This window comes from Opisthocomus hoazin, chromosome 2 (assembly GCF_030867145.1).
Source record: "Opisthocomus hoazin isolate bOpiHoa1 chromosome 2, bOpiHoa1.hap1, whole genome shotgun sequence".
Taxonomy (NCBI): Eukaryota; Metazoa; Chordata; class Aves; order Opisthocomiformes; family Opisthocomidae; genus Opisthocomus; species Opisthocomus hoazin.
Window position 1 is genome coordinate 64,624,289 of NC_134415.1, and position 24,082 is coordinate 64,648,370.

The following is a 24,082-nucleotide window of genomic DNA, read 5'->3' on the forward strand; positions in this document are numbered from 1 at the left end:
CCACACAGAATTGATTTCAGAGCTCTTTTTAGGCTTCATCTTCGGAAATTTTGCCGGTAGATTGAAGGACGTCAGCAAGAAAATGCAGCGACTCCACTCCAGAGGCGAGCTGTCCGATGGACCAGGTTGCGCCCAGTATTATCTTGTGGAGGCTTTGCACGACGAAATCTATGTTGTGCTTCACTGGCCCCAGGTTGGTCATTTGGCTCGCTCTCAGGTTTTCGTTCTCCACCTTGGAGCTCTCCAGCTCTTGCTGGAGAATGGAGACCTCCTGCTTCATCTTCTCCACGTTGCTTTCTGCCTGCAGAGCCCGCTGGGTCATTAACTGGAGACTCCACTCAGTCCGCTGGGCCAAGGACTGTAGCTCTCGGACTTCCCTCTCCTGTTTAGCCAGGCTGGCCTTCAGCTGCCTCTCCAGCCTCCGCACCGTGCATGCCTGGCTCTCCAAGGAGCCCTGCATGCTCTTGATCACCTTCCTGAGCATGGCGTTCTCCTCCCTGAGCACGTTGTCGGTCAGCTGCAGGGACGGGAGCTCCCTGTCCGCAGTGGCCTCCTCGGGCAGCATGTAGGACTCTCCTCCCCTGGTGCACTCTGAGTACCCCGGATAAGGGTCGCTGGCATGTTCCCATGCCGCAAAGGCGTCCATCCCCAAGCTGTCATGGCTCTTGCACGGTGGTGGACGACGTGCAGGGAGGCAGAAGTAGCTGGGTTCATCGTTGTAGTCCTCATCATGATCATCTTCCAGGCCTTGAGATTCTGGGCAGACCCTCTCCATTGACCCAGAGATGCCAAGCAGCCACGCTATTTTTCAGGACGCTTTGGGCTGCAGCAAGCAGGAGGATCCCACTTATCCTGCTGGAGCCCGGGGTCACGCAGGCAGGTGACACTGACAAGCAGTGTGCCAACCTCCGCAGCCTCCGCAACGCTCGTGGGGGAAGAGGCAGTCTCCGAAATCCCTCCACTTCGATCAGCAGGGCGTTCGGGAGTGAGCGGAGAGGAGGAGCAGGCACCTCTGTGGGCAGAACAGGAATCCCTGAGGTCTGTGATGTCATCGCATGACATCGCCTGCTGTGAGGCTGTGACCGGGGCCGGGGGTAGGGGAGGAACCAATCAAATCACAGAATCACAGAATCACAGAATCACAGAATCACAGAATCACAGAATGTTTGGGGTTGGAAGGGGACCTCTGTGGGTCATCTAGTCCAACCCCCCTGCCAAAGCAGGGTCAGCCAGAGCAGGCCGCACAGGACCACGTCCAGGCAGGTCTTGAATATCTCCAGAGAAGGAGACTCCACAACCTCCCTGGGCGGCCTGTTCCAATGCTCCATCACCCTCAGAGGGAAGAAGTGCTTCCTCATGTTCAGACGGAACTTGCTATGCTTCAGTTTGTGCCCATTGCCCCTTATCCTGTCGCTGTGCACCGCTGAGAAGAGTTTGGCCCCATCCTCCTGACACCCACCCTTGAGATGTTTCTAAGCATATATTAGGTCCCCTCGTAGCCTTCTCTTTTCAGGCTGAACAAGCCCAGCTCCCTCAGCCTCTCCTCATAGGAGAGATACTCTAGTCCCTTCACCATCCTCGTAGCCCTCCGCTGGACTCTCTCCAGTAGCTCCTCATCTCTCTTGAAGTGGGGAGCCCAGAACTGGACACAGTACTCCAGATGAGGCCTCACTAGGGCAGTGTAGAGGGGAAGGAGAACCTCCCTTGACCTGCTGGCCACACTCTTCTTGATGCACCCCAGGAATGCCATTGGCCTTCTTGGCAGCCAGGGCACACTGCTGGCTCATGGTCAACCTGTTGTCCACTAGGACACGCAGGTCCCTCTCCACAGAGCTGCTCGCCAGCAGGTCCACCCCAAGCCTGTACTGGTGCATGGGGCTGATCCTCCCCAGGTGCAGGACCCTGCACTTGCCCTTGTTGAACCTCATCAGGTTCCTCTCTGCCTAACTTTCCAGCCTGTCCAGGTCACGCTGAAAGGCAGCACAGCCTTCTGGTGTATCTACCACTCCTCCCAGTTTGGTGTCATCAGCAAACTTGCTGAGGGTACACTCTAACTCTTCATCCAGGTAATTGATGAAGAAGTTAAACAAGACTGGGCCCAGTACTGACCCCTGGGTGACAACACTAGTTACCAGCCTCCAACTAGACTCAGCGCCGCTGATGACAACCCTCTGAGTTCTGCCATTCAGCCAGTTCTCAATCCATCTCACTGACCACTCATCCAGCCCACACTTCCTGGGCTTCCCTAGGAGGATGTTAAGGGAAACCGTGTCGAAAGCCTTGCTGAAGTCTAGGTAGACAACATCCATGGCTCTCCCCTCATCTATCCAGCCAGTCATGCCACCGTAGAAAGCTAGCAGATTGGTCAGGCATGATTTCCCCTTGGTGAATCCAAGCTGAGATGTTACGTCCCGACCCGTTCCTCCCCAAACTGGGGAAGCGGGAAGCCGAAGACTCAAGAGCCAACCCATCCCGCCTGTCCAGAGCTGCTGGGAAGTGAAATGCAGTGAGGGGGGAATGACTCACAGGTTAGGAAGGGCTTTGTACACCCATGCTAATCCTGCACCGTAACCTTTGGATTACGGCAGCCAGTGCGCAGCGCAGGACGCAGACGGAGCCACTTAGTTTGCTTCCTCCCAGCCTCAGCGATGAGCAAGCGGTGGCTGCCACATCTGGGACAAATCCAAGGATTTTTGGGTCAAATCCAAGGTTCACAGCTGCTTGCAAGTGGTCATACATGGACAGGAGACTGGAACGGCAAGTGATGTTTTCTGGCACGGAAAAGCTGGTGAGAAGCATCCTTGTCCCATCATCAGTGTTGCAGAACAGGGCTTCGCGTGGCTAAGGGCGACCACCAGCGAAAGCACAGACTAGAAAGCAGCAAGCAAGGAGCTCCAGACATCACCTGTGATGTGCAAGCACTGCCAGTGTCATGTCTGGGATGAAGATTAAGCAGCAGTCTCTCCTCCAGAGACCAAGGTTACTGAGGCAGTTTAAGATCTGTGGCAACACAAACATGGCTGTTCAGATGAAGGATGTTATGAGACCAGGGGAAGACAGCAACCTTGTAGCACACAACTCACCACATAGAGGTCCAAGTGAACAGCTGCCTAAAAATTCCCATCAGGAAAAAGCACTTTGGCACTGAACTCTGCCAGCACCCACCCCCTCACCACCCTGTAGCATCCAAGCCAGGGGCAGTTTGGCCAGATACAGGAAATTTTGTTGTAAACCTGGGTAAACCTGGGGTCAGAAAACTGGGGTCAGTAACCTAAATTCATCAGAAAGGTTGAGGGGTGACCAGGTGATAAAGAAGTTCTTAGTAGTTTCTGCGATGACCGTTTTGTGCATCTGAAGGTTGCCCAGAGGAGCTGTGGCTGCCCCCTCCGTGGAAGTGTTCAAGGCCAGGCTGGATGGGGCTTTGAACAGCCTGGTCTGGTGGAAGGTGTCCCTGCCCATGGCAGGGGGGCTGGAACCAGATGATCTACAAGGTCCCTTCCAACCCAAACTGTTCTGTGGTTCTGTGGCTCTATGAAGAAAGGTCACTTCATGCCCACAGATGACCCTGCCAGGATAAGGCTGAGACCCATCTTCAGTGATTACATGGCGAGTTTGGACTGCAGGGTCTCACAGGTCTTTCGGGGGTGACGAAGGCAGGCGGTTTAGGTATACCCGTCCACGCCAGCTCCAGCCAGGAGAGGAAGGGCATCCTCTCCAGCCAGCGCCTTCCTTAGCCAGCCCGGCTAAGCCAAACGCATCCTTAGCCCGCACTGACACCGACTGCGGAGGAAAGGCACTGCCACAGCTCACACGTGCGGAAACTTCACAACTCCCTCAAGGTTTTTGACCACCACCACCCCCCTTTACCCAGCTGCAGGAACAGGTGCACAATCTCTAGACTTTGGATTTCTGGCCCAGGTGGTGGCCAGCTGCAGAAAAAGAGGTAGGAGGACCTAAGGAACTTCTGCTCACTGAAACCATGCGCAGCAGCACCCGGATCTCTGCTCCTCCCCTTCCCCACCCCACCAAGAAGGGGCAAAAGAAGCAGATGAAATGCAAGGGGTTTGCTCATCGCTGGTTCTCGCTGGCACAGCTATGGAAAGGGATGGGCACACTGCTGAAGAGCGCTGCGTCCCGTGCTGCTGTGCTTCCTCCTGGCTCCGACACGGCAGCTCAAGTCAGCCGGAGCTGTGGCACAGCCTCTTACGCAGAGCCCACCACGGCTGGACCTTGCAGCTCAGAGCCTGGGAAACATTGGCTGCTGGCTCTGCAGTGCCAGAACAGAGCATCAGCAGCTCAAACTACATCACTCTCTTCAATTTGTACTTCCTCACAAGAAAAGTATAGCCATGAAGAATAAAAGCCATGAATCAGAACACACACATTCGAGCACGTGAGAGCAAATGGTTTTAATACACGTTGTAGTGGGAGATCAGTGGTCTCGGTCCATATATTCATCTGCGGGACCCACACAGAATTGATTTCAGAGCTCTTTTTAGGCTTCATCTTCGGAAATTTTGCCGGTAGATTGAAGGACGTCAGCAAGAAAATGCAGCGACTCCACTCCAGAGGCGAGCTGTCCGATGGACCAGGTTGCGCCCAGTATTATCTTGTGGAGGCTTTGCACGACGAAATCTATGTTGTGCTTCACTGGCCCCAGGTTGGTCATTTGGCTCGCTCTCAGGTTTTCGTTCTCCACCTTGGAGCTCTCCAGCTCTTGCTGGAGAATGGAGACCTCCTGCTTCAGCTTCTCCACGTTGCTTTCTGCCTGCAGAGCCCGCTGGGTCATTAACTGGAGACTCCACTCAGTCCGCTGGGCCAAGGACTGTAGCTCTCGGACTTCCCTCTCCTGTTTAGCCAGACTGGCCTTCAGCTGCCTCTCCAGCCTCCGCACCGTGCATGCCTGGCTCTCCAAGGAGCCCTGCATGCTCTTGATCACCTTCCTGAGCATGGCGTTCTCCTCCCTGAGCACGTTGTCGGTCAGCTGCAGGGACGGGAGCTCCCTGTCCGCAGTGGCCTCCTCGGGCAGCATGTAGGACTCTCCTCCCCTGCTGCACTCTGAGTACCCCGGATAAGGGTCGCTGGCATGTTCCCATGGCGCAAAGGCGTCCATCCCCAAGCTGTCATGGCTCTTGCACGGTGGTGGACGACGTGCAGGGAGGCAGAAGTAGCTGGGTTCATCGTTGTAGTCCTCATCATGATCATCTTCCAGGCCTTGAGATTCTGGGCAGACCCTCTCCATTGACCCAGAGATGCCAAGCAGCCACGCTATTTTTCAGGACGCTTTGGGCTGCAGCAAGCAGGAGGATCCCACTTATCCTGCTGGAGCCCGGGGTCACGCAGGCAGGTGACACTGACAAGCAGTGTGCCAACCTCCGCAGCCTCAGCAACGCTCGTGGGGGAAGAGGCAGTCTCCGAAATCCCTCCACTTCGATCACCAGGGCGTTCGGGAGTGAGCGGAGAGGAGGAGCAGGCACCTCTGTGGGCAGAACAGGAATCCCTGAGGTCTGTGATGTCATCGCATGACATCGCCTGCTGTGAGGCTGTGACCGGGGCAGGGGTAGGGGAGGAACCAATCAAATCACAGAATCACAGAATCACAGAATCACAGAATCACAGAATGTTCGGGGTTGGAAGGGACCTCTGTGGGTCATCTAGTCCAACCCCCCTGCCAAAGCAGGGTCACCCAGAGCAGGCCGCACAGGACCACGTCCAGGCAGGTCTTGAATATCTCCAGAGAAGGAGACTCCACAACCTCCCTGGGCGGCCTGTTCCAATGCTCCATCACCCTCAGAGGGAAGAAGTGCTTCCTCATGTTCAGACGGAACTTGCTATGCTTCAGTTTGTGCCCATTGCCCCTTATCCTGTCGCTGTGCACCGCTGAGAAGAGTTTGGCCCCATCCTCCTGACACCCACCCTTGAGATGTTTCTAAGCATATATTAGGTCCCCTCGTAGCCTTCTCTTTTCAGGCTGAACAAGCCCAGCTCCCTCAGCCTCTCCTCATAGGAGAGATGCTCTAGTCCCCTCACCATCCTCGTAGCCCTCCGCTGGACTCTCTCCAGTAGCTCCTCATCTCTCTTGAAGTGGGGAGCCCAGAACTGGACACAGTACTCCAGATGAGGCCTCACTAGGGCAGTGTAGAGGGGAAGGAGAACCTCCCTTGACCTGCTGGCCACACTCTTCTTGATGCACCCCAGGAATGCCATTGGCCTTCTTGGCAGCCAGGGCACACTGCTGGCTCATGGTCAACCTGTTGTCCACTAGGACACCCAGGTCCCTCTCCACAGAGCTGCTCGCCAGCAGGTCCACCCCAAGCCTATACTGATGCATGGGGCTGATCCTCCCCAGGTGCAGGACCCTGCACTTGCCCTTGTTGAACCTCATCAGGTTCCTCTCTGCCTAACTTTCCAGCCTGTCCAGGTCACGCTGAAAGGCAGCACAGCCTTCTGGTGTATCTACCACTCCTCCCAGTTTGGTGTCATCAGCAAACTTGCTGAGGGTACACTCTAACTCTTCATCCAGGTAATTGATGAAGAAGTTAAACAAGACTGGGCCCAGTACTGACCCCTGGGTGACAACACTAGTTACCAGCCTCCAACTAGACTCAGCGCCGCTGATGACAACCCTCTGAGTTCTGCCATTCAGCCAGTTCTCAATCCATCTCACTGACCACTCATCCAGCCCACACTTCCTGGGCTTCCCTAGGAGGATGTTAAGGGAAACCGTGTCGAAAGCCTTGCTGAAGTCTAGGTAGACAACATCCATGGCTCTCCCCTCATCTACCCAGCCAGTCATGCCACCGTAGAAAGCTAGCAGATTGGTCAGGCATGATTTCCCCTTGGTGAATCCAAGCTGAGATGTTACGTCCCGACCCGTTCCTCCCCAAACTGGGGAAGCGGGAAGCCGAAGACTCAAGAGCCAACCCATCCCGCCTGTCCAGAGCTGCTGGGAAGTGAAATGCAGTGAGGGGGGAATGACTCACAGATTAGGAAGGGCTTTGTACACCCATGCTAATCCTGCACCGTAACCTTTGGATTACAGCAGCCAGTGCGCAGCGCAGGACGCAGACGGAGCCACTTAGTTTGCTTCCTCCCAGCCTCAGCGATGAGCAAGCGGTGGCTGCCACATCTGGGACAAATCCAAGGATTTTTGGGTCAAATCCAAGGTTCACAGCTGCTTGCAAGTGGTCATACATGGACAGGAGACTGGAACAGCAAGTGATGTTGTCTGGGACGGAAAAGCTGGTGAGAAGCATCCTTGTCCCATCATCAGTGTTGCAGAACAGGGCTTCACGTGGCTAAGGGCGACCACCAGCGAAAGCACAGACTAGAAAGCAGCAAGCAAGGAGCTCCAGACATCACCTGTGATGTGCAAGCACTGCCAGTGTCATGTCTGGGATGAAGATTAAGCAGCAGTCTCTCCTCCAGAGACCAAGGTTACTGAGGCAGTTTAAGATCTGTGGCAACACAAACATGGCTGTTCAGATGAAGGATGTTATGAGACCAGGGGAAGACAGCAACCTTGTAGCACACAACTCACCACATAGAGGTCAAAGTGAACAGCTGCCTAAAAATTCCCATCAGGAAAAAGCACTTTGGCACTGAACTCTGCCAGCACCCACCCCCTCACCACCCTGTAGCATCCAAGCCAGGGGCAGTTCGGCCAGATACAGGAAATTTTGTTGTAAACCTGGGTAAACCTGGGGTCAGAAAACTGGGGTCAGTAACCTAAATTCATCAGAAAGGTTGAGGGGTGACCAAGTGATAAAGAAGTTCTTAGTAGTTTCTGCGATGACCGTTTTGTGCATCTGAAGGTTGCCCAGAGGAGCTGTGGCTGCCCCCTCCGTGGAAGTGTTCAAGGCCAGGCTGGATGGGGCTTTGAACAGCCTGGTCTGGTGGAAGGTGTCCCTGCCCATGGCAGGGGGGCTGGAACCAGATGATCTACAAGGTCCCTTCCAACCCAAACTGTTCTGTGGTTCTGTGGCTCTATGAAGAAAGGTCACTTCATGCCCACAGGTGACCCTGCCAGGATAAGGCTGAGACCCATCTTCAGTGATTACATGGCGAGTTTGGACTGCAGGGTCTCACAGGTCTTTCGGGGGTGACGAAGGCAGGCGGTTTAGGTATACCCGTCCACGCCAGCTCCAGCCAGGAGAGGAAGGGCATCCTCTCCAGCCAGCGCCTTCCTTAGCCAGCCCGGCTAAGCCAAACGCATCCTTAGCCCGCACTGACACCGACTGCAGAGGAAAGGCACTGCCACAGCTCACACGTGCGGAAACTTCACAACTCCCTCAAGGTTTTTGACCACCACCACCCCCCTTTACCCAGCTGCAGGAACAGGTGCACAATCTCTAGACTTTGGATTTCTGGCCCAGGTGGTGGCCAGCTGCAGAAAAAGAGGTAGGAGGACCTAAGGAGCTTCTGCTCACTGAAACCATGCGCAGCAGCACCCGGATCTCTGCTCCTCCCCTTCCCCACCCCACCAAGAAGGGGCAAAAGAAGCAGATGAAATGCAAGGGGTTTGCTCATCGCTGGTTCTCGCTGGCACAGCTATGGAAAGGGATGGGCACACTGCTGAAGAGCGCTGCGTCCCGTGCTGCTGTGCTTCCTCCTGGCTCCGACACGGCAGCTCAAGTCAGCCGGAGCTGTGGCACAGCCTCTTACGCAGAGCCCACCACGGCTGGACCTTGCAGCTCAGAGCCTGGGAAACACTGGCTGCTGGCTCTGCAGTGCCAGAACACAGCATCAGCAGCTCAAACTACATCACTCTCTTCAATTTGTACTTCCTCACAAGAAAAGTATAGCCATGAAGAATAAAAGCCATGAATCAGAACACACACATTCGAGCACGTGAGAGCAAATGGTTTTAATACACGTTGTAGTGGGAGATCAGTGGTCTCGGTCCATATATTCATCTGCGGGACCCACACAGAATTGATTTCAGAGCTCTTTTTAGGCTTCATCTTCGGAAATTTTGCCGGTAGATTGAAGGACGTCAGCAAGAAAATGCAGCGACTCCACTCCAGAGGCGAGCTGTCCGATGGACCAGGTTGCGCCCAGTATTATCTTGTGGAGGCTTTGCACGACGAAATCTATGTTGTGCTTCACTGGCCCCAGGTTGGTCATTTGGCTCGCTTTCAGGTTTTCGTTCTCCACCTTGGAGCTCTCCAGCTCATTGCTGGAGAATGGAGACTCCTGCTTCAGCTTCTCCTTCCGCCCCGTTCGCCTCTTCACAGCCTTCCCCACTAGAACACTGCCAACCTGCCTGCAGAGCCCGCTGGGTCATTAACTGGAGACTCCACTCAGTCCGCTGGGCCAAGGACTGTAGCTCTCGGACTTCCCTCTCCTGTTTAGCCAGACTGGCCTTCAGCTGCCTCTCCAGCCTCCGCACCGTGCATGCCTGGCTCTCCAAGGAGCCCTGCATGCTCTTGATCACCTTCCTGAGCATGGCGTTCTCCTCCCTGAGCACGTTGTCGGTCAGCTGCAGGGACGGGAGCTCCCTGTCCGCAGTGGCCTCCTCGGGCAGCATGTAGGACTCTCCTCCCCTGCTGCACTCTGAGTACCCCGGATAAGGGTCGCTGGCATGTTCCCATGGCGCAAAGGCGTCCATCCCCAAGCTGTCATGGCTCTTGCACGGTGGTGGACGACGTGCAGGGAGGCAGAAGTAGCTGGGTTCATCGTTGTAGTCCTCATCATGATCATCTTCCAGGCCTTGAGATTCTGGGCAGACCCTCTCCATTGACCCAGAGATGCCAAGCAGCCACGCTATTTTTCAGGACGCTTTGGGCTGCAGCAAGCAGGAGGATCCCACTTATCCTGCTGGAGCCCGGGGTCACACAGGCAGGTGACACTGACAAGCAGTGTGCCAACCTCCGCAGCCTCAGCAACGCTCGTGGGGGAAGAGGCAGTCTCCGAAATCCCTCCACTTCGATCAGCAGGGCGTTCGGGAGTGAGCGGAGAGGAGGAGCAGGCACCTCTGTGGGCAGAACAGGAATCCCTGAGGTCTGTGATGTCATCGCATGACATCGCCTGCTGTGAGGCTGTGACCGGGGCAGGGGTAGGGGAGGAACCAATCAAATCACAGAATCACAGAATCACAGAATCACAGAATGTTCGGGGTTGGAAGGGACCTCTGTGGGTCATCTAGTCCAACCCCCCTGCCAAAGCAGGGTCAGCCAGAGCAGGCCGCACAGGACCACGTCCAGGCAGGTCTTGAATATCTCCAGAGAAGGAGACTCCACAACCTCCCTGGGCGGCCTGTTCCAATGCTCCATCACCCTCAGAGGGAAGAAGTGCTTCCTCATGTTCAGACGGAACTTGCTATGCTTCAGTTTGTGCCCATTGCCCCTTATCCTGTCGCTGTGCACCGCTGAGAAGAGTTTGGCCCCATCCTCCTGACACCCACCCTTGAGATGTTTCTAAGCATATATTAGGTCCCCTCGTAGCCTTCTCTTTTCAGGCTGAACAAGCCCAGCTCCCTCAGCCTCTCCTCATAGGAGAGATGCTCTAGTCCCCTCACCATCCTCGTAGCCCTCCGCTGGACTCTCTCCAGTAGCTCCTCATCTCTCTTGAAGTGGGGAGCCCAGAACTGGACACAGTACTCCAGATGAGGCCTCACTAGGGCAGTGTAGAGGGGAAGGAGAACCTCCCTTGACCTGCTGGCCACACTCTTCTTGATGCACCCCAGGAATGCCATTGGCCTTCTTGGCAGCCAGGGCACACTGCTGGCTCATGGTCAACCTGTCGTCCACTAGGACACCCAGGTCCCTCTCCACAGAGCTGCTCGCCAGCAGGTCCACCCCAAGCCTGTACTGATGCATGGGGCTGATCCTCCCCAGGTGCAGGACCCTGCACTTGCCCTTGTTGAACCTCATCAGGTTCCTCTCTGCCTAACTTTCCAGCCTGTCCAGGTCACGCTGAAAGGCAGCACAGCCTTCTGGTGTATCTACCACTCCTCCCAGTTTGGTGTCATCAGCAAACTTGCTGAGGGTACACTCTAACTCTTCATCCAGGTAATTGATGAAGAAGTTAAACAAGACTGGGCCCAGTACTGACCCCTGGGTGACAACACTAGTTACCAGCCTCCAACTAGACTCAGCGCCGCTGATGACAACCCTCTGAGTTCTGCCATTCAGCCAGTTCTCAGTCCATCTCACTGACCACTCATCCAGCCCACACTTCCTGGGCTTCCCTAGGAGGATGTTAAGGGAAACCGTGTCGAAAGCCTTGCTGAAGTCTAGGTAGACAACATCCATGGCTCTCCCCTCATCTACCCAGCCAGTCATGCCACCGTAGAAAGCTAGCAGATTGGTCAGGCATGATTTCCCCTTGGTGAATCCAAGCTGAGATGTTACGTCCCGACCCGTTCCTCCCCAAACTGGGGAAGCGGGAAGCCGAAGACTCAAGAGCCAACCCATCCCGCCTGTCCAGAGCTGCTGGGAAGTGAAATGCAGTGAGGGGGGAATGACTCACAGATTAGGAAGGGCTTTGTACACCCATGCTAATCCTGCACCGTAACCTTTGGATTACAGCAGCCAGTGCGCAGCGCAGGACGCAGACGGAGCCACTTAGTTTGCTTCCTCCCAGCCTCAGCGATGAGCAAGCGGTGGCTGCCACATCTGGGACAAATCCAAGGATTTTTGGGTCAAATCCAAGGTTCACAGCTGCTTGCAAGTGGTCATACATGGACAGGAGACTGGAACAGCAAGTGATGTTGTCTGGGACGGAAAAGCTGGTGAGAAGCATCCTTGTCCCATCATCAGTGTTGCAGAACAGGGCTTCACGTGGCTAAGGGCGACCACCAGCGAAAGCACAGACTAGAAAGCAGCAAGCAAGGAGCTCCAGACATCACCTGTGATGTGCAAGCACTGCCAGTGTCATGTCTGGGATGAAGATTAAGCAGCAGTCTCTCCTCCAGAGACCAAGGTTACTGAGGCAGTTTAAGATCTGTGGCAACACAAACATGGCTGTTCAGATGAAGGATGTTATGAGACCAGGGGAAGACAGCAACCTTGTAGCACACAACTCACCACATAGAGGTCAAAGTGAACAGCTGCCTAAAAATTCCCATCAGGAAAAAGCACTTTGGCACTGAACTCTGCCAGCACCCACCCCCTCACCACCCTGTAGCATCCAAGCCAGGGGCAGTTTGGCCAGATACAGGAAATTTTGTTGTAAACCTGGGTAAACCTGGGGTCAGAAAACTGGGGTCAGTAACCTAAATTCATCAGAAAGGTTGAGGGGTGACCAGGTGATAAAGAAGTTCTTAGTAGTTTCTGCGATGACCGTTTTGTGCATCTGAAGGTTGCCCAGAGGAGCTGTGGCTGCCCCCTCCGTGGAAGTGTTCAAGGCCAGGCTGGATGGGGCTTTGAACAGCCTGGTCTGGTGGAAGGTGTCCCTGCCCATGGCAGGGGGGCTGGAACCAGATGATCTACAAGGTCCCTTCCAACCCAAACTGTTCTGTGGTTCTGTGGCTCTATGAAGAAAGGTCACTTCATGCCCACAGGTGACCCTGCCAGGATAAGGCTGAGACCCATCTTCAGTGATTACATGGCGAGTTTGGACTGCAGGGTCTCACAGGTCTTTCGGGGGTGACGAAGGCAGGCGGTTTAGGTATACCCGTCCACGCCAGCTCCAGCCAGGAGAGGAAGGGCATCCTCTCCAGCCAGCGCCTTCCTTAGCCAGCCCGGCTAAGCCAAACGCATCCTTAGCCCACACTGACACCGACTGCGGAGGAAAGGCACTGCCACAGCTCACACGTGCGGAAACTTCACAACTCCCTCAAGGTTTTTGACCACCACCACCCCCCTTTACCCAGCTGCAGGAACAGGTGCACAATCTCTAGACTTTGGATTTCTGGCCCAGGTGGTGGCCAGCTGCAGAAAAAGAGGTAGGAGGACCTAAGGAGCTTCTGCTCACTGAAACCATGCGCAGCAGCACCCGGATCTCTGCTCCTCCCCTTCCCCACCCCACCAAGAAGGGGCAAAAGAAGCAGATGAAATGCAAGGGGTTTGCTCATCGCTGGTTCTCGCTGGCACAGCTATGGAAAGGGATGGGCACACTGCTGAAGAGCGCTGCGTCCCGTGCTGCTGTGCTTCCTCCTGGCTCCGACACGGCAGCTCAAGTCAGCCGGAGCTGTGGCACAGCCTCTTACGCAGAGCCCACCACGGCTGGACCTTGCAGCTCAGAGCCTGGGAAACATTGGCTGCTGGCTCTGCAGTGCCAGAACAGAGCATCAGCAGCTCAAACTACATCACTCTCTTCAATTTGTACTTCCTCACAAGAAAAGTATAGCCATGAAGAATAAAAGCCATGAATCAGAACACACACATTCGAGCACGTGAGAGCAAATGGTTTTAATACACGTTGTAGTGGGAGATCAGTGGTCTCGGTCCATATATTCATCTGCGGGACCCACACAGAATTGATTTCAGAGCTCTTTTTAGGCTTCATCTTCGGAAATTTTGCCGGTAGATTGAAGGACGTCAGCAAGAAAATGCAGCGACTCCACTCCAGAGGCGAGCTGTCCGATGGACCAGGTTGCGCCCAGTATTATCTTGTGGAGGCTTTGCACGACGAAATCTATGTTGTGCTTCACTGGCCCCAGATTGGTCATTTGGCTCGCTCTCAGGTTTTCGTTCTCCACCTTGGAGCTCTCCAGCTCTTGCTGGAGAATGGAGACCTCCTGCTTCAGCTTCTCCACGTTGCTTTCTGCCTGCAGAGCCCGCTGGGTCATTAACTGGAGACTCCACTCAGTCCGCTGGGCAAAGGACTGTAGCTCTCGGACTTCCCTCTCCTGTTTAGCCAGGCTGGCCTTCAGCTGCCTCTCCAGCCTCCACACCGTGCATGCCTGGCTCTCCAAGGAGCCCTGCATGCTCTTGATCACCTTCCTGAGCATGGCGTTCTCCTCCCTGAGCACGTTGTCGGTCAGCTGCAGGGACGGGAGCTCCCTGTCCGCAGTGGCCTCCTCGGGCAGCATGTAGGACTCTCCTCCCCTGGTGCACTCTGAGTACCCCGGATAAGGGTGGCTGGCATGTTCCCATGGCGCAAAGGCATCCATCCCCAAGCTGTCATGGCTCTTGCATGGTGGTGGACGACGTGCAGGGAGGCAGAAGTAGCTGGGTTCATCGTTGTAGTCCTCATCATGATCATCTTCCAGGCCTTGAGATTCTGGGCAGACCCTCTCCATTGACCCAGAGATGCCAAGCAGCCACGCTATTTTTCAGGACGCTTTGGGCTGCAGCAAGCAGGAGGATCCCACTTATCCTGCTGGAGCCCGGGGTCACGCAGGCAGGTGACACTGACAAGCAGTGTGCCAACCTCCGCAGCCTCAGCAACGCTCGTGGGGGAAGAGGCTGTCTCCGAAATCCCTCCACTTCGATCAGCAGGGCGTTCGGGAGTGAGCGGAGAGGAGGAGCAGGCACCTCTGTGGGCAGAACAGGAATCCCTGAGGTCTGTGATGTCATCGCATGACATCGCCTGCTGTGAGGCTGTGACCGGGGCGGGGGTAGGGGAGGAACCAATCAAATCACAGAATCACAGAATCACAGAATCACAGAATCACAGAATCACAGAATGTTTGGGGTTGGAAGGGGACCTCTGTGGGTCATCTAGTCCAACCCCCCTGCCAAAGCAGGGTCAGCCAGAGCAGGCCGCACAGGACCACGTCCAGGCAGGTCTTGAATATCTCCAGAGAAGGAGACTCCACAACCTCCCTGGGCGGCCTGTTCCAATGCTCCATCACCCTCAGAGGGAAGAAGTGCTTCCTCATGTTCAGACGGAACTTGCTATGCTTCAGTTTGTGCCCATTGCCCCTTATCCTGTTGCTGGGCACCGCTGAAAAGAGTTTGGCCCCATCCTCCTGACACCCACCCTTGAGATGTTTATAAGCATATGTTAGGTCCCCTCATAGCCTTCTCTTTTCAGGCTGAACAAGCCCAGCTCCCTCAGCCTCTCCTCACAGGAGAGATGCTCTAGTCCCCTCACCATCCTCGTAGCCCTCCGCTGGACTCTCTCCAGTAGCTCCTCATCTCTCTTGAAGTGGGGAGCCCAGAACTGGACACAGTACTCCAGATGAGGCCTCACTAGGGCAGCGTAGAGGGGAAGGAGAAACTCCCTCGACCTGCTGACCACACTCTTCTTGATGCACCCCAGGAATGCCATTGGCCTTCTTGGCAGCCAGGGCACACTGCTGGCTCATGGTCAACCTGTCGTCCACTAGGACACGCAGGTCCCTCTCCACAGAGCTGCTCTCCAGCAGGTCCACCCCAAGCCTGTACTGATGCATGGGGCTGATCCTCCCCAGGTGCAGGACCCTGCACTTGCCCTTGTTGAACCTCATCAGGTTCCTCTCTGCCCAACTTTCCAGCCTGTCCAGGTCACGCTGAAAGGCAGCACAGCCTTCTGGTGTATCTACCACTCCTCCCAGTTTGGTGTCATCAGCAAACTTGCTGAGGGTACACTCTAACTCTTCATCCAGGTAATTGATGAAGAAGTTAAACAAGACTGGGCCCAGTACTGACCCCTGGGTGACAACACTAGTTACCAGCCTCCAACTAGACTCAGCGCCGCTGATGACAACCCTCTGAGTTCTGCCATTCAGCCAGTTCTCAGTCCATCTCACTGACCACTCATCCAGCCCACACTTCCTGGGCTTCCCTAGGAGGATGTTAAGGGAAACCGTGTCGAAAGCCTTGCTGAAGTCTAGGTAGACAACATCCATGGCTCTCCCCTCATCTACCCAGCCAGTCATGCCACCGTAGAAAGCTAGCAGATTGGTCAGGCATGATTTCCCCTTGGTGAATCCAAGCTGAGATGTTACGTCCCGACCCGTTCCTCCCCAAACTGGGGAAGCGGGAAGCCGAAGACTCAAGAGCCAACCCATCCCGCCTGTCCAGAGCTGCTGGGAAGTGAAATGCAGTGAGGGGGGAATGACTCACAGATTAGGAAGGGCTTTGTACACCCATGCTAATCCTGCACCGTAACCTTTGGATTACGGCAGCCAGTGCGCAGCGCAGGACGCAGACGGAGCCACTTAGTTTGCTTCCTCCCAGCCTCAGCGATGAGCAAGCGGTGGCTGCCACATCTGGGACAAATCCAAGGATTTTTGGGTCAAATCCAAGGTTCACAGCTGCTTGCAAGTGGTCATACATGGACAGGAGACTGAAACAGCAAGTGATGTTGTCTGGGACGGAAAAGCTGGTGAGAAGCATCCTTGTCCCATCATCAGTGTTGCAGAACAGGGCTTCACGTGGCTAAGGGCGACCACCAGCGAAAGCACAGACTAGAAAGCAGCAAGCAAGGAGCTCCAGACATCACCTGTGATGTGCAAGCACTGCCAGTGTCATGTCTGGGATGAAGATTAAGCAGCAGTCTCTCCTCCAGAGACCAAGGTTACTGAGGCAGTTTAAGATCTGTGGCAACACAAACATGGCTGTTCAGATGAAGGATGTTATGAGACCAGGGGAAGACAGCAACCTTGGAGCGCACAACTCACCACATAGAGGTCAAAGTGAACAGCTGCCTAAGAAGTCCCATCAGGAAAAAGCACTTTGGCACTGAACTCTGCCAGCACCCACCCCCTTACCACCCTGTAGCATCCAAGCCAGGGGCAGTTTGGCCAGATACAGGAAATTTTGTTGTAAACCTGGGTAAACCTGGGGTCAGAAAACTGGGGTCGGTAACCTAAATTCATCAGAAAGGTTGAGGGGTGACCAGGTGATAAAGAAGTTCTTAGTAGTTTCTGCGATGACTGTTTTGTGCATCTGAAGGTTGCCCAGAGAAGCTGTGGCTGCCTCCTCCGTGGAAGTGTTCAAGGCCAGGCTGGATGGGGCTTTGAACAGCCTGGTCTGGTGGAAGGTGTCCCTGCCCATGGCAGGGGGGCTGGAACCAGATGATCTACAAGGTCCCTTCCAACCCAAACTGTTCTGTGGTTCTGTGGCTCTATGAAGAAAGGTCACTTCATGCCCACAGGTGACTCTGCCAGGATAAGGCTGAGACCCATCTTCAGTGATTACATGGCGAGTTTGGACTGCAGGGTCTCACAGGTCTTTCGGGGGTGACGAAGGCAGGCGGTTTAGGTATACCCGTCCACACCAGCTCCAGCCAGGAGAGGAAGGGCATCCTCTCCAGCCAGCGCCTTCCTTAGCCAGCCCGGCTAAGCCAAACGCATCCTTAGCCCACACTGACACCGACTGCGGAGGAAAGGCACTGCCACAGCTCACACGTGCGGAAACTTCACAGCTCCCTCAAGGTTTTTGACCACCACCACCCCCCTTTACCCAGCTGCAGGAACAGGTGCACAATCTCTAGACTTTGGATTTCTGGCCCAGGTGGTGGCCAGCTGCAGAAAAAGAGGTAGGAGGACCTAAGGAGCTTCTGCTCACTGAAACCATGCGCAGCAGCACCCGGATCTCTGCTCCTCCCCTTCCCCACCCCACCAAGAAGGGGCAAAAGAAGCAGATGAAATGCAAGGGGTTTGCTCATCGCTGGTTCTCGCTGGCACAGCTATGGAAAGGGATGGGCACACTGCTGAAGAGCGCTGCGTCCCGTGCTGCTGTGCTTCCTCCTGGCTCCGACACGGCAGCTCAAGTCAGCCGGAGCTGTGGCACAGCCTCTTACGCAGAGCCCACCACGGCTGGACCTTGCAGCTCAGAGCCTGGGAAACACTGGCTGCTGGCTCTGCAGTGCCAGAACACAGCATCAGCAGCTCAAACTACATCACTCTCTTCAATTTGTACTTCCTCACAAGAAAAGTATAGCCATGAAGAATAAAAGCCATGAATCAGAACACACACATTCGAGCACGTGAGAGCAAATGGTTTTAATACACGTTGTAGTGGGAGATCAGTGGTCTCGGTCCATATATTCATCTGCGGGACCCACACAGAATTGATTTCAGAGCTCTTTTTAGGCTTCATCTTCGGAAATTTTGCCGGTAGATTGAAGGACGTCAGCAAGAAAATGCAGCGACTCCACTCCAGAGGCGAGCTGTCCGATGGACCAGGTTGCGCCCAGTATTATCTTGTGGAGGCTTTGCACGACGAAATCTATGTTGTGCTTCACTGGCCCCAGGTTGGTCATTTGGCTCGCTCTCAGGTTTTCGTTCTCCACCTTGGAGCTCTCCAGCTCTTGCTGGAGAATGGAGACCTCCTGCTTCAGCTTCTCCACGTTGCTTTCTGCCTGCAGAGCCCGCTGGGTCATTAACTGGAGACTCCACTCAGTCCGCTGGGCAAAGGACTGTAGCTCTCGGACTTCCCTCTCCTGTTTAGCCAGGCTGGCCTTCAGCTGCCTCTCCAGCCTCTGCACCGTGCATGCCTGGCTCTCCAAGGAGCCCTGCATGCTCTTGATCACCTTCCTGAGCATGGCGTTCTCCTCCCTGAGCACGTTGTCGGTCAGCTGCAGGGACGGGAGCTCCCTGTCCGCAGTGGCCTCCTCGGGCAGCATGTGGGACTCTCCTCCCCTGCTGCACTCTGAGTACCCCGGATAAGGGTGGCTGGCATGTTCCCATGGCGCAAAGGCATCCATCCCCAAGCTGTCATGGCTCTTGCACGGTGGTGGACGACGTGCAGGGAGGCAGAAGTAGCTGGGTTCATCGTTGTAGTCCTCATCATGATCATCTTCCAGGCCTTGAGATTCTGGGCAGACCCTCTCCATTGACCCAGAGATGCCAAGCAGCCACGCTATTTTTCAGGACGCTTTGGGCTGCAGCAAGCAGGAGGATCCCACTTATCCTGCTGGAGCCCGGGGTCACGCAGGCAGGTGACACTGACAAGCAGTGTGCCAACCTCCGCAGCCTCAGCAACGCTCGTGGGGGAAGAGGCAGTCTCCGAAATCCCTCCACTTCGATCAGCAGGGCGTTCGGGAGTGAGCGGAGAGGAGGAGCAGGCACCTCTGTGGGCAGAACAGGAATCCCTGAGGTCTGTGATGTCATCGCATGACATCGCCTGCTGTGAGGCTGTGACCGGGGCCGGGGGTAGGGGAGGAACCAATCAAATCACAGAATCACAGAATCACAGAATCACAGAATGTTTGGGGTTGGAAGGGGACCTCTGTGGGTCATCTAGTCCAACCCCCCTGCCAAAGCAGGGTCACCCAGAGCAGGCCGCACAGGACCACGTCCAGGCAGGTCTTGAATATCTCCAGAGAAGGAGACTCCACAACCTCCCTGGGCGGCCTGTTCCAGTGCTCCGTCACCCTCAGAGGGAAGAAGTGCTTCCTCATGTTCAGACGGAACTTGCTATGCTTCAGTTTGTGCCCATTGCCCCTTATCCTGTCGCTGGGCACCGCTGAAAAGAGTTTGGCCCCATCCTCCTGACACCCACCCTTGAGATGTTTATAAGCATATGTTAGGTCCCCTCATAGCCTTCTCTTTTCAGGCTGAACAAGCCCAGCTCCCTCAGCCTCTCCTCACAGGAGAGATGCTCTAGTCCCCTCACCATCCTCGTAGCCCTCCGCTGGACTCTCTCCAGTAGCTCCTCATCTCTCTTGAAGTGGGGAGCCCAGAACTGGACACAGTACTCCAGATGAGGCCTCACTAGGGCAGTGTAGAGGGGAAGGAGAACCTCCCTCGACCTGCTGGCCACACTCTTCTTGATGCACCCCAGGAATGCCATTGGCCTTCTTGGCAGCCAGGGCACACTGCTGGCTCATGGTCAACCTGTCGTCCACTAGGACACGCAGGTCCCTCTCCACAGAGCTGCTCGCCAGCAGGTCCACCCCAAGCCTGTACTGATGCATGGGGCTGATCCTCCCCAGGTGCAGAACTCTGCACTTGCCCTTGTTGAACCTCATCAGGTTCCTCTCTGCCCAACTTTCCAGCCTGTCCAGGTCACGCTGAAAGGCAGCACAGCCTTCTGGTGTATCTACCACTCCTCCCAGTTTGGTGTCATCAGCAAACTTGCTGAGGGTACACTCTAACTCTTCATCCAGGTAATTGATGAAGAAGTTAAACAAGACTGGGCCCAGTACTGACCCCTGGGTGACAACACTAGTTACCAGCCTCCAACTAGACTCAGCGCCGCTGGTGACAACCCTCTGAGTTCTGCCATTCAGCCAGTTCTCAATCCATCTCACTGACCACTCATCCAGCCCACACTTCCTGGGCTTCCCTAGGAGGATGTTAAGGGAAACCGTGTCGAAAGCCTTGCTGAAGTCTAGGTAGACAACATCCATGGCTCTCCCCTCATCTACCCAGCCAGTCATGCCACCGTAGAAAGCTAGCAGATTGGTCAGGCCTGATTTCCTCTTGGTGAATCCAAGCTGAGATGTTACGTCCCGACCCGTTCCTCCCCAAACTGGGGAAGCGGGAAGCCGACGACTCAAGAGCCAACCCATCACGCCTGTCCAGAGCTGCTGGGAAGTGAAATGCAGTGAGGGGGGAATGACTCACAGATTAGGAAGGGCTTTGTACACCCATGCTAATCCTGCACCGTAACCTTTGGATTACGGCAGCCAGTGCGCAGCGCAGGACGCAGACGGAGCCACTTAGTTTGCTTCACAGAATCACAGAATCACAGAATAGTAGGGGTTGGAAGGGACCTCTGTGGGTCATCTAGTCCAACCCCCCCGCCGAAGCAGGGTCACCTACAGCAGGCTGCACAGGACCTTCTGGAAGCCATTATACAGCAGGACGGCTATGACTTGGTCGCCATCACAGAAACGTGGTGGGACAACTCGCATGACTGGCATGCTGTCATAGATGGCTACAGACTCTTTAGGAAAGACAGACCAACAAGGAGAGGTGGGGGAGTTGCTCTATATGTGAGGCAGCAACTGGAATGCATTGAGCTTGGCCTGGGGCAAGTGAAGAAGGAGTTGAAAGCTTGTGGGTTAGAATTAAGGGACAGGCTCACACGGGTGACATTACGGTGGGTGTATACTACAGGCCACCCGACCAGGAGGAGGAGGTTGATGAAGCCTTCTACAGGCAGCTGCAAGCAGCCTCACAGTCACAGGCTCTGGTTCTCATGGGGGACTTCAACCACCCTGACATCAGCTGGGAAGACCATACAGCTAGGCAGGTGCAATCCAGGAGGTTCCTACAGAGCATCGATGATAACTTTCTGATGCAAGTGGTGGAGGAACCAACAAGGAAAGGCGCGCTGCTGGACCTTGTGTTAACAAACAAGGAGGGACTGGTGGAGGATGTGAAGGTTGGAGGTAGACTCGGCTGCAGTGACCATGAAATGGTCGAGTTCAGGATCCTGCGTGGAGGAAGCAGGGCGATAAGCAGGATCAAAACCCTGGACCTCAGGAGGGCTGACTTTGGCCTCTTCAAGGAGCTACTGGGAGGAATCCCGTGGGCCAGGGCTCTCGAAGGCAGGGGGGTCCATGAGTGCTGGTCGCTTTTTAAACAACACTTCTTCCATGCACAGGAGCAATGCATCCCCCTGAGAAAGAAATTTAGCAAAGGAGGAAGGAGACCTGCATGGTTAAACAAGGAGCTTCCTCCCAGCCTCAGCGATGAGCAAGCGGTGGCTGCCACATCTGGGACAAATCCAAGGATTTTTGGGTCAAATCCAAGGTTCACAGCTGCTTGCAAGTGGTCATACATGGACAGGAGACTGGAACAGCAAGTGATGTTGTCTGGGACGGAAAAGCTGGTGAGAAGCATCCTTGTCCCATCATCAGTGTTGCAGAACAGGGCTTCACGTGGCTAAGGGCGACCACCAGCGAAAGCACAGACTAGAAAGCAGCAAGCAAGGAGCTCCAGACATCACCTGTGATGTGCAAGCACTGCCAGTGTCATGTCTGGGATGAAGATTAAGCAGCAGTCTCTCCTCCAGAGACCAAGGTTACTGAGGCAGTTTAAGATCTGTGGCAACACAAACATGGCTGTTCAGATGAAGGATGTTATGAGACCAGGGGAAGACAGCAACCTTGTAGCACACAACTCACCACATAGAGGTCAAAGTGAACAGCTGCCTAAAAATTCCCATCAGGAAAAAGCACTTTGGCACTGAACTCTGCCAGCACCCACCCCCTCACCACCCTGTAGCGTCCAAGCCAGGGGCAGTTTGGCCAGATACAGGAAATTTTGTTGTAAACCTGGAGTCAGAAAACTGGGGTCGGTAACCTAAATTCATCAGAAAGGTTGAGGGGTGACCAGGTGATAAAGAAGTTCTTAGTATTTTCTGCGATGACCGTTTTGTGCATCTGAAGGTTGCCCAGAGGAGCTGTGGCTGCCTCCTCCGTGGAAGTGTTCAAGGCCAGGCTGGATGGGGCTTTGAACAGCCTGGTCTGGTGGAAGGTGTCCCTGCCCATGGCAGGGGGGCTGGAACCAGATGATCTACAAGGTCCCTTCCAACCCAAACTGTTCTGTGGTTCTGTGGCTCTATGAAGAAAGGTCACTTCATGCCCACAGGTGACCCTGCCAGGATAAGGCTGAGACCCATCTTCAGTGATTACATGGCGAGTTTGGACTGCAGGGTCTCACAGGTCTTTCGGGGGTGACGAAGGCAGGCGGTTTAGGTATACCCGTCCACGCCAGCTCCAGCCAGGAGAGGAAGGGCATCCTCTCCAGCCAGCGCCTTCCTTAGCCAGCCCGGCTAAGCCAAACGCATCCTTAGCCCACACTGACACCGACTGCGGAGGAAAGGCACTGCCACAGCTCACACGTGCGGAAACTTCACAACTCCCTCAAGGTTTTTGACCACCACCACCCCCCTTTACCCAGCTGCAGGAACAGGTGCACAATCTCTAGACTTTGGATTTCTGGCCCAGGTGGTGGCCAGCTGCAGAAAAAGAGGTAGGAGGACCTAAGGAGCTTCTGCTCACTGAAACCATGCACAGCAGCACCCGGATCTCTGCTCCTCCCCTTCCCCACCCCACCAAGAAGGGGCAAAAGAAGCAGATGAAATGCAAGGGGTTTGCTCATCGCTGGTTCTCTCTGGCACAGCTATGGAAAGGGATGGGCACACTGCTGAAGAGCGCTGCGTCCCGTGCTGCTGTGCTTCCTCCTGGCTCCGACACGGCAGCTCAAGTCAGCCGGAGCTGTGGCACAGCCTCTTACGCAGAGCCCACCACGGCTGGACCTTGCAGCTCAGAGCCTGGGAAACACTGGCTGCTGGCTCTGCAGTGCCAGAACAGAGCATCAGCAGCTCAAACTACATCACTCTCTTCAATTTGTACTTCATCACAAGAAAAGTATAGCCATGAAGAATAAAAGCCATGAATCAGAACACACACATTCGAGCACGTGAGAGCAAATGGTTTTAATACACGTTGTAGTGGGAGATCAGTGGTCTCGGTCCATATATTCATCTGCGGGACCCACACAGAATTGATTTCAGAGCTCTTTTTAGGCTTCATCTTCGGAAATTTTGCCGGTAGATTGAAGGACGTCAGCAAGAAAATGCAGCGACTCCACTCCAGAGGCGAGCTGTCCGATGGACCAGGTTGCGCCCAGTATTATCTTGTGGAGGCTTTGCACGACGAAATCTATGTTGTGCTTCACTGGCCCCAGGTTGGTCATTTGGCTCGCTTTCAGGTTTTCGTTCTCCACCTTGGAGCTCTCCAGCTCTTGCTGGAGAATGGAGACCTCCTGCTTCAGCTTCTCCACGTTGCTTTCTGCCTGCAGAGCCCGCTGGGTCATTAACTGGAGACTCCACTCAGTCCGCTGGGCAAAGGACTGTAGCTCTCGGACTTCCCTCTCCTGTTTAGCCAGGCTGGCCTTCAGCTGCCTCTCCAGCCTCCGCACCGTGCATGCCTGGCTCTCCAAGGAGCCCTGCATGCTCTTGATCACCTTCCTGAGCATGGCGTTCTCCTCCCTGAGCACGTTGTCGGTCAGCTGCAGGGACGGGAGCTCCCTGTCCGCAGTGGCCTCCTCGGGCAGCATGTGGGACTCTCCTCCCCTGCTGCACTCTGAGTACCCCGGATAAGGGTGGCTGGCATGTTCCCATGGCGCAAAGGCGTCCATCCCCAAGCTGTCATGGCTCTTGCACGGTGGTGGACGACGTGCAGGGAGGCAGAAGTAGCTGGGTTCATCGTTGTAGTCCTCATCATGATCATCTTCCAGGCCTTGAGATTCTGGGCAGACCCTCTCCATTGACCCAGAGATGCCAAGCAGCCACGCTATTTTTCA

General features: G+C 55.0%; 5 protein-coding genes across 5 annotated transcripts; all 5 read right to left on the reverse strand.

The window, feature by feature from the left end:
* Nucleotides 1–28: 28 nt before the first annotated feature.
* On the reverse strand, nt 29–2,799 carry LOC142364671 (endosome-associated-trafficking regulator 1-like). The gene is made up of 2 exons (XM_075444667.1): nt 2,738–2,799; nt 29–704 (listed from the first exon to the last, which is right to left on the reverse strand). The coding sequence occupies exons 1-2, from the start codon at nt 2,797–2,799 to the stop codon at nt 29–31; spliced, it is 738 nt and encodes a 245-aa protein (XP_075300782.1).
* A 1,696-nt stretch (nt 2,800–4,495) lies between these two features.
* LOC142364673 (endosome-associated-trafficking regulator 1-like) lies at nt 4,496–9,593 on the reverse strand. The gene is made up of 3 exons (XM_075444679.1): nt 9,564–9,593; nt 9,200–9,346; nt 4,496–5,131 (listed from the first exon to the last, which is right to left on the reverse strand). The coding sequence occupies exons 1-3, from the start codon at nt 9,591–9,593 to the stop codon at nt 4,496–4,498; spliced, it is 813 nt and encodes a 270-aa protein (XP_075300794.1).
* A 3,848-nt stretch (nt 9,594–13,441) lies between these two features.
* On the reverse strand, nt 13,442–17,121 carry LOC142364678 (endosome-associated-trafficking regulator 1-like). Its single transcript, XM_075444689.1, has 2 exons — nt 17,044–17,121; nt 13,442–14,077 (listed from the first exon to the last, which is right to left on the reverse strand). Exons 1-2 carry the CDS (start codon nt 17,119–17,121, stop codon nt 13,442–13,444), a joined length of 714 nt encoding a protein of 237 aa, XP_075300804.1.
* A 786-nt stretch (nt 17,122–17,907) lies between these two features.
* Nucleotides 17,908–20,334, reverse strand: LOC142364684 (endosome-associated-trafficking regulator 1-like). The gene is made up of 2 exons (XM_075444700.1): nt 20,272–20,334; nt 17,908–18,543 (listed from the first exon to the last, which is right to left on the reverse strand). Exons 1-2 carry the CDS (start codon nt 20,332–20,334, stop codon nt 17,908–17,910), a joined length of 699 nt encoding a protein of 232 aa, XP_075300815.1.
* Nucleotides 20,335–23,299: 2,965 nt separating this feature from the next.
* Nucleotides 23,300–23,956, reverse strand: LOC142364688 (endosome-associated-trafficking regulator 1-like; the record flags this gene model as incomplete). Its single annotated transcript, XM_075444712.1, has 1 exon — nt 23,300–23,956. A coding segment is annotated over one exon (657 nt), but the record flags the coding sequence as incomplete, so codon positions are not given.
* Between the last annotated feature and the right edge of the window lie 126 nt (nt 23,957–24,082).